Here is a 9957-nt window from a genome sequence, read left to right on the forward strand (position 1 = left end):
ATTGCATAGTACACAAGACTTAACTGGTTTTATTCTAGGAAAGCAGACAAGACTGAGTCATGGGACTCAGAGGATCCAAGGCTAGACTGAGTATAATAGGCTTCGGGCTTCTATTGTGACATCTACTGTAAATTACAGAAATGTTAAAAGTAAACAAAATAAAGTAACTAAAATGTGGTCTGAAATCACCCCTTTAGACACCCCTTTTACTTCACTGGTGTCAGATGTGAAAGGCAATAGTCTCCCGTTCTGTCTGCTGTGTGTTGCAGCAGAGGGACTCCCTGCAGCTGAAAGGGGCAGAGTAACTTGCATGCCCTCTAGTACAGTTTACACATGCACGACTTTAAAAGCTAGCAAGACAGGTTTCAATTCACATTAGCTGGCGAGCCTTGTTAAAAAAACGAATGATAATGTAACATGCCACTGTTCATGAACAAAGTTATACTGAGATTTCCTAAGATACGCGATTAAAAAATAAATAAATAAAAATTTGAATCTCCTGCGGAACACATTCCATAAGAATCAGCGGTTTTACAGTATATATCGCCTTTAAAGGTGGCTTCTCAAAACGCTTTACGGGATAAAAACAACCAGAACAGCAGCAACAACAATATTGTATTTCGTTGCATTTTGAAAACCAAGTAATAACTTAACTATACAGTACGTGCAAACGTTTTGTATGTTGCTGTCGTGAATGCCTGCGTACCCATAAGTATCTTATTTGCCTTGAGTCTGTCTACAGTATCTCTGTCCCACTACCCCCATCTCTCCCTCAATTCAATTCAATTCAAGGTGTTTTATTTGCATGAAAGATGGGTACAATTCTTGTTGGGAATGTATACTTTGATATTTACACCCGGCGCGGCACCGAGGGAGCGTCTGCATTTATAACTTGGTTTTTAAAATTAGTCAAGCAATATTAAGCATCTCCTTTAACTTTTAAGTCCCTTAAATACATTGAGCACAGCTTTCTCACCATCCTTACACAAAGCAGAAACTGTCCGATGACTCACAGTACAAGTGGAAAGATTACAGATTTTAATCGTCTTTAATTTTGTCTTTAATTTTGCCTGTGGAGTGTATCTTATTAAGCTATAAATTGTATTTTGAGCGCGTTTTTTGACTTTTTTTTAATTGCATTTTCGGCGCGGACAGCACATACAAGGGTTAATGAACTGCGCCAAGAAATTTAAAATAGTATTCTTTAGGTGTGAGGGTAGGAGTGGACCGCAGCAGGCATAATCAGCAAACCAGGAAAACAAAGAACAGGACAGGTGAGATGTGTATCCAGAAAGCGAGTGATCAGAAAAAAGAAATGGAAAACGCAGAAAAAGGAAACGCTTTACAGGATAAAAACAATAACAACAGTAGTGGCTGGGCAAACGATTTTTTTTATCGAAATACAAATTGAGATACTGTACTGTATAATGATGTGCATGAACAAAGGTATACTGCAATTTTCCTTAGATACGCGATTAATGCTTCGTAGGAGGAGGCGGTCTTTTCCTCTTGTCTAACAGTCTGTCCACAAACAAAACATTCCTGTTAGACAAGAGGAATTGAAAAAAAACAATTTTGTCAATGAAAACCGGTGGGTGTGTCTCCCCTGCTGGATGTCCCTCTCACAAACTGCTGAATGAATAAAATAATTTTATTGAAAACGCGTTTGCGATTGTCTGGTATTTAATTTGGTCCCTTTTAACTGTTTTTCGATCTACTGTATTGCTTTGAGATGCCACTTTTAAAGGCGATATGTAAAATAAAGTTTTTTATTATTGTTATAGAGAAACATGATCAGATTTTCCCTGGTTCAGAAAAAAGATCTAAAGTGCTACACATAACTTTCTTAATTCGATGTATTTAAAGCAGTGAACTACTGTAGGTGTCACATAACATTCAGAAATACAATCACGTATTTGACAAATAAAAACGATTATAATCTAATCCTTCCACGTTTGATCCCAAAATCCCAAGAAATATAAATCTAAACGGGTAGAAAGCTATGCTGAAAGTTTATTAAGATACTTAGAAGACAAAGATACTGTATCAATTTATGTTGCATTAGCCTGATTATGATTAAAAAACACATATAATTAAACACGCGTTTGCGATTTAAATCAGAACACGATTTAAATCAATATAAATGTTTATATTGTAACGCATACTGTCCAGCCTCCATTTCTCTATAAAAATTTACTCTGTTGCACACACACACACAATAGAAGCAGGAACCGCTGTCAGAAGGGAAGATATGTTCAAAATATCGCAAATATCGATCATGTTGCGATATATTGAAATATAAAAGTCAATTGATTGTCCATAATATCGCTATTCTATTTTTTCGAAGAAATGTTTGTTAAAAGAAAAGTCCAGCATCAGCTGGTAGTCACGCACCTAGACCAGTAGGCTACAAGACAGCTTGCATGAGTAGGCAGGCGAAACAGCCCTACACAGCCCTGTCGCAGCACACGAATACCGTTATTAAATTCTTTAGATACGCAATTCCATATTATATTAGCAGAAAAGCTTAAAACTACCACTTTTTCACACGCTATTTCACATGCTAGTTAAATACTTTGATGCTTAAAATCGTTAGGGAGAAATGGAATACTGGTGTGTATTTTTCCTTTAAAGTGCCGATTCCTGGAATCTGACTGGCTGACACCCCTCTGAAGTGGTTCCATAAAATCTGGTATACGGAAAAGAAAGCGTTGATAAATACAAGTGTCTTTTAATACACTCTTTGCTGTGCTGTTGAGGATCCTTGTGATATTTTAAGCTCTAGTTGAATGATAGGTGTCGCATTTTAAATCATTTTCGTAGTTAGAAATTATGAAACGCCCTGTTAAAAGCAAGGAAGTTTTTATGCCCGTTGAAGTAAAACAAAATGCCTGACAAAGTATGGCTTGGACAGATTCCAAGTGCTTGTACAAATGTGCTAAAGAAATTATACTTTGAGTATACAGCTTGTCCAAAGTCATCCATTATTAATACTATTAGTAATATCTTCAGTAAAGGCTTTGATGCATAAATATTTCTGATAAAGGTAGGTTGTGTACTTTTGTCCAACTGAGCAATCTTGCTTTCATAAAATATACCAACATTTTAATGACTGATGATTAACATGCTGTAATACACAGTTCAAAATTAAAGGCTCGAAAGCTGTACATGAGAGTTAAGCTCCCCCTGGCGGTTTTACAAGGCGACGCCGGATAGTTAACCACGTGACACCACGTTAACTGCGTCATACCGCGTGATACTGCGACACGCCCACCGGGGTATGCCGCGAAATACCTCACTCATTTTGAATGGCTGCATCTGTAAGTTATAAATGCAGACGCTCCCTCGGTGCCGCGCCGGGTGTAAATATTAAAATATACATTCGTCCCGGTCACAGGCCGAAGAGCGCCCGGCTGGGGTGCGCGGGGAAGAGCAGGACACTAGTGAAAGGCGGGGTTTAGGAAGGCGTACAGTCTGGGCAGGTATAGATTACACTTTTCTAAAACGTATTTGAAAAATAAAAACGATTACAATCTAATCCTTCCACGTTTGATCCCAAAATCCCAAGAAATATAAATCTAAACGGGTAGAAAGCTATGCTGAAAGTTTATTAAGATACCTAGAAGACAGAGATACTGTATCAATTTATGTTGCATTAGCCTGATTATGATTAAAAAAACACATATAATTAAACACGCGTTTGCGATTTAAATGAAAACACGATTTAAATCAATATAAATGTTTATATTGTATCGCATACTGTCCAGCCTCCATTTCTCTATAAAAATTTACTCTATTACACACACACACACAATAGAAGCAGGAAGCAGAAGCAGGGACCGTTGTCAGAAGGGAAGAAGGTGACTATTCATTGTTATCAAAAATGACTTAGAATCGATCATGTTGTGATATTTTGAAATATAAAAGTCAATTGATTGTCCATAATATCGCTATTCTATTTTTTCGAAGAAATGTTTGTTAAGAGAAAAGTCCAGCACCAGCTGGATTTGAACACACAACCCGTGAGTTGGTAATCAGGCACGTAGACCAGTAGGCTACAAGGGAAGTCACATGAAGAGAGAGGCGAAACAGCCCTACACAGCCCTGTCGCAGTACACGAATATAATCATATCGTTATTAAATTCTTTAGATACGCGATTCCATATTATATTAGCAGAAAAGCTTAAAACTACCACTTTTTCACACGCTATTTCACATGCTAGTTAAATACTTTGATGCTTGAAATGTTTAGGGAGAAATGGAATACCGGTGTGTATTTTTCCTTTAAAGTACCGATTCCTGGAATCTGACTGGCTGACACCCTTCTGAAGTGGTTCCATAAAATCTGGTATACGGAAAAGAAAGCATTGATAAAAAAAGCCTGGATTCTCATGTATCTCATACAAGTATCTTTTAATACAGTCTTTGCTGTGCTCTTGAGGATCCTTGTGATATTTTGAGCTCTAGTTGAATGATAAGTGTCGCATTTTAAATCATTTTCGTAGTTAGAAATTATGAAACGCCCTGTTAAAAGCAAGGGAGTTTTTATGCCCGTTGAAGTAAAACAAAATGCCTGACAAAGTATGGCTTGGGCAGATTCCAAGCGCTTGTACAAATGTGCTAAAGAAATTATACTTTGAGTATACAGCTTGTCCAAAGTCATTCATTATTAATACTATTAGTAATATCTTTGGTAAAGGCTTTGATGCATAAATATTTCTGATAAAGGTAGGTTGTGTACTTTTGTCCAACTGAGCAATCTTGCTTTCATAAAATATACCAACATTTTAATGACTGATGATTAACATGCTGTAATACACAGTTCAAAATTAAAAGCTCAAATGCTGTACATGAGAGGTTAAGCTCCCCCTGGCGGTTTTACAAGGTGATGCTGGATAGTTTCCGGCATGACGTCAAATGACGTCGATTAACCGCGTGATACCGCGACACGCCCACCGGGGTATGCCGCGAAATACCCCACCCATTTTGAATGGCTGCATCTGTACAAGACAGAAGGACACAGAAAATGGGGGGGGAAAAAAACATCACAGACAGCACAACAAACAATATAATTGTATCTGTAATACTTGCTGGGTTTGCTTGCTTATTCCTATGATTAAAGCCAAGTGCAATGTTTGCTACATATGCAGGATGTGAATTGTTCATTTTATATATATCTAAAATAAAATATTTTAAAATTTACACTATTTCAGGGTAGAACATTTACATGTGTGATTCTGCAGATTTTGTCCAAATCATTGATTCAGTAGAAAACATTTATTTGATGATTTACTGTGTATGGTCAAGACATGATGGAACGTCCGAAGTATATACTGTGTCTGAAGAATACCAACACAAGCTTTCTGTGTTTTCTGGTTTTAAAACTTGAATCATAAAGCTTTAAAGTATATATTTCCATCTTGTTTTTGTTCATTATTTTTTTTCCCATTTACATTTCTTTGACTGAGGCATCACATAAGCTAAGAACAAATCTGTTGCCATCAGAGCTTTTTCTCCTGGTGAAAATCACTGAGTTTAAAAACACTTCTGTAAGTCAATATAATACTGATGTTTATAATAAAAGATTCATCTGCTGGGTAAAACAAAACTAAAGATGCTTGTTTTGGGCTCTAGGTTTCTATTGAATTGAATTTACAGTAGCCCATTTCTAAATGAATACAGTAAATTAAATTGTTGAGATTAAGAAATAAATCTACATACTTCATGGCCAATTGTCAGTTCAAGAGAACTGAAAATAATTAATAGGATTAAGAATAGTCCTATTTTGGACTATGGTTTTCAATTCTCTTAATCTGACTTTTGATCTGAATTGATTAATTGACTTCGTCAGCTGGGAGCAGGCTTGATAATGGACTCTGTTCAAAAAGAGCAGACTTGTCCTTTAAAAACATTGAAACTGAAAAACCAGACGGATCAAAAACGATCAAATTTTGAGATTTGAATGTATCTTGTGTGACCTTTTTCAGGGATTGTGATGTTAGACAGACAGACAGGAGTGTGGCTGGTTCACAGCACCCCGGAGCTTCCAGATGTGAAAAATCATTCTACATCATTCTGGCCCTCCAGTGGGCATGAAAATGCACAGACCTTCTTCTGCGGGACTTACACATACAGCACCTTCAAGGACATAGGTAGGTGTTCACATGTACATACAGCTGTGTGAAGCTTTTCTTGAACAACTTTGATTGCTGAGCTTTAGTATGTCCATGGCATTGACATCGCAGCTGTCTATCACTTTCTGAAAGCCTTTGGTACAATTTTTCCAGATTTTAAGATTCAAGTATTGGTTATTTGCAGTTTTTGTTCTGGTTTGGTGCACCTTTTCTTTTCCTATTCTAAATTTACCTGTGGGGCAAAAACCAGTCTATTCTGTTATTTTCTGTCGGTGGTTCAATTACATATGAACGCTTAATATAACCCTGAGAATAGGTGGACACTAATAGACTTACACCTCATTGTGTATACAGATGAAAATAAATATCGAAATAGCCTTAGACTTTCTAATTGAATCTAAATGATGTGTATTGTGGCTGCTGAAAATGTATGTCAACATTTTAGAACTTGGAGGATAGTTTAACAAATGAAAATAAATAAAGGTAACTCTCCAAACTAATGGAAAAAGAAAGGGGGCATTTGACCTGGATGTATGAAAATGCCATACTTACTCTTGGTTATTTTTCATTCTTTCATTTTTCAGTCTCTACAGCTGTGCAACTCCAGTATATCCATGTATACTCTTTTGACTATCACATCCCCCAAACCTTCCACAGAGACCTTCAGTGTGTGGCTCAGAGAACATGCTATCCCAGGAAAGAGCCTTGGTTTAAGCAGCTGCCCCTGACATCTTTAGCAGGGGAAACTTTCACCAGCTTTGCAAAATACTCTAGATTTAACGACGGTGAGCACCACTTCTTCCCTCTCGAATCTCAATTCCTTTTCATGAAGTTTCTGATAAATGCAAGTCGATCTGAAATTTCCCTTATGCAAATGGCACTACCACCCATACCAATGCCAGATATTGGTTTTAAGATTAAACAAAACGTATTTTTCTGTTCTACAACTTACTTCAGACATCCCCCTTAATTCGCATTTCTTTTCAAAAGCTGCTCAAACAATGTGTGAGATGGGGGGAAAACAACATTGCGAAGGCACAAAACCTGTCAGTGTTCAGAAAAAGAAAGCCAAGGCAGAGTTAGAGTCTGCAAAACAAAAAAATCAGTAAAGTCTATGGATCACGGTTTTTTCCCAACTGATCGCTTCTTTAGAAACTATTCTCCAATTCAAAATACAGAAACAGTAGTGAACAACACAGTTGCCATGATCCATATACAATCTCTGTGCTTCATTATTGCAGTTTGTTCCTGGAGAAGTGAAAATGTCACATCAGTTATTTTTCTCATTTTAGATATTTGGAATCAATAGTTTGCTGGTTAACTAATTTTTTGCATGCCTCTACATTTTAAAATCACAAATGAATTATCACAGTTCCAGACCAGTACCAGCTTGGAATAGATGACGAAATGTACTTATTCCTTCAAAATATGTGCTATAACAGCCCCACAGTGATGCTAAGTGTCGGAGTTGGCATAAGTTGTACCAATGATGTTTCTTTCACTGACAACACTACAAGGTCATAGAGGTTGCAGTTATTGGACGCGTTTGAGATCGCTTGGATATCCCAAAGTGCCCAATCTTGTTGTGTTGGTGTTGGTATTCAGTGAATTATGTATCACTGCTGAAACTCGGTCAACAGTGTCTGATTTACTCTGAACAAGCACTTATTGAGCCTCTCAGAATCTGAATTTATTTAATTTTTACAAAGTCTAACTCTATTGTATGTTGGCCGTTTCTAGCCAGCAAGACCCACTTTCTCACAAAGATTTTGTTGGAACAATATCCAGTTTATTTTTAGTCAAAGCCTTTCCCAATTGAAGATGTATTTATATAAAAAAGCAGACTTCGTTTTGGTGAAACTTTCTCAATCTGCCACCTGGCAACTGAACTTTCCTACATGGTTCTGCGGTTACACTTTAGATTTAAGGTTTCATAGCATCGCTTTCTTTCAACAGAGATTTTATGGGATGTTAGTAAAGCATTCATTTATATTCAGTAGTAATTTAGGTTTAGGATTTGTGTCTGAGGTAGTTTGTAGGTGCTTTATTAACATTCTGTAAAGCCCAATTCTTGAGCAAATTGATTAATAGAATATTTCAATCTTTTATTCATACAACAATCTAAAACAAATGTTTTTCTCTTGGTATGTTGATTTAAACACAAGAAAGGATAAAAATATAACTTGTGTAGCTTCTTTAGATACCATTTAATACCTAAGAACACGAGAGGTTACATTTGGCCCATTTAGCTAATTTCTTAGTAGTTGATTCAAGGATCTCATCCTGCTGTTTCTTGAAAGGAACCAGGACTTAAATAACATGTGCAGTTTGTTCCATTAATCTCAACTAGTTTTGAAAAGAAATTGATTAATTGATCCAAGGATCTCATTCTGCTGTTACTTTAAAGGTTATTGGAAACGGTTGTCATATTTTATTTAAATACATTTAAAAAAATGTTATGTAGAAAAGGAACAATCCAGTAAGTTTTAAACACCGCCCTTCAAAAGCAATATGTCACACTTCACACTTGATCTACTGTATATTGGTGGTGTTGATTTAAAAAAGAACGTTCTGGGTAGCAGCCAGTACAGTACAGCATTCAGAGAGGGGGGGGAGAAATACACATTCACTTGTTCTTGGGTAGAAAGTGTGCCTGGGACAGATTCTAACATGGAACCTGTGACTCTGTTCCGTTTCAGATCTCTACTCGGGTTTGCTGGTTAACTATTTAGGAGACGACTTCTTTGCCAAAAGTTGGGGGAAGCTTCATCGGCCTCTGCTGCCGAATTGCTCCGTGGTGCACAAGGTGTACAACGTGACGACGATGCAGCTGCCAGAGGCCAGGCCTTTCGGCATCATGGTGGACCACTCCAAGTGGTGTGTGACGAAGGGCGGGGGTCCGCACTGGACCTGCATCGCGGACACGAACCGAGAGATCAGTCAAACGAGAAGAGGAGGCGGGGCTGTGTGCACAAGCAGGCCTGGAGTGTGGAAGGCCTTCCTCACAGTAGTTGACACATTTGAGGACTGCCAGTAACACGTGGCTGGCAGAAATAGACGAACAAGAAAGGGCTGCTTTTCAAACGATACTGCATAGTTTTTCCAAGTCAAAGCAAATGGTGGTAAGTAATATGTAAGAAAACTCTGCAGTAGCTCAAGTAGGTAGTGCGTCAACACGCGTAGGCTGCAAAAGAGAAGAAAAGAAACGGGAACTGACACCTGAAGAAGACTCTACAGCTGAAATATTGTTTCTTTTCTTCTCTTTTCAGCATGGAATAAACCTTTACATGTTCCAAAACTATTCAGTACTGACCTTAATAGCAAAAGTAAAATGTATTTAGAAAGGATATGTATCATGAGGAAGTCATGCATCTAAAAAAACATTTTTTGAATGAAGTACTGAATATATCGGGGGGGAATATACGTGTGTATTAGCTTTCAACACTACACTTTTCTCAAAATATTGCAAATGCAAGTGATCTCCAGTGTCTTTTAAACATAATCAATAAGTTTGTTTTCACAGCAGTATTGTAATATATTAATAGTGTAATGCTGACAACACTTTACACAGAAACCACACAATGGATGAGTAATATATATATTTTTACTAGCTAAATCAATAACACCACAGACTACGTATTGCAAAACACAAGACAACCTATGCTTTTCAGAACAGGTGGATAAGGTTAAATAAAAACAATCACCACATCTTCATATACAGTACAGTTACTACATTATTGATCAACTTGAAGCATTGGATTATATGACTGTTTACTCTGTGGAGCTGTCCACTTCGACTGGCTTTGTAATAGGCCTGTACAGT

The 9957-nt window shown here is 37.3% G+C and overlaps 1 protein-coding gene across 1 annotated transcript in view; it reads left to right on the plus strand.

The window, feature by feature from the left end:
* Nucleotides 1-9171, plus strand: part of LOC148823731 (deoxyribonuclease-2-alpha-like) — a 38812-nt gene extending 29641 nt beyond the window's left edge. The window contains exons 2-3 of the mRNA XM_088928096.1: nucleotides 5988-6152; nucleotides 8834-9171. Of these exons, the coding sequence (XP_088784222.1) occupies nucleotides 5988-6152; nucleotides 8834-9171 (503 nt within the window). The remainder of the gene's footprint in view (nucleotides 1-5987; nucleotides 6153-8833) is intronic.
* Nucleotides 9172-9957: the final 786 nt, after the last annotated feature.

Source organism: Atractosteus spatula, chromosome 11 (assembly GCF_055471065.1).
Source record: "Atractosteus spatula isolate fAtrSpa1 chromosome 11, fAtrSpa1.hap1, whole genome shotgun sequence".
In the NCBI taxonomy this organism is placed as follows: domain Eukaryota; kingdom Metazoa; phylum Chordata; class Actinopteri; order Semionotiformes; family Lepisosteidae; genus Atractosteus; species Atractosteus spatula.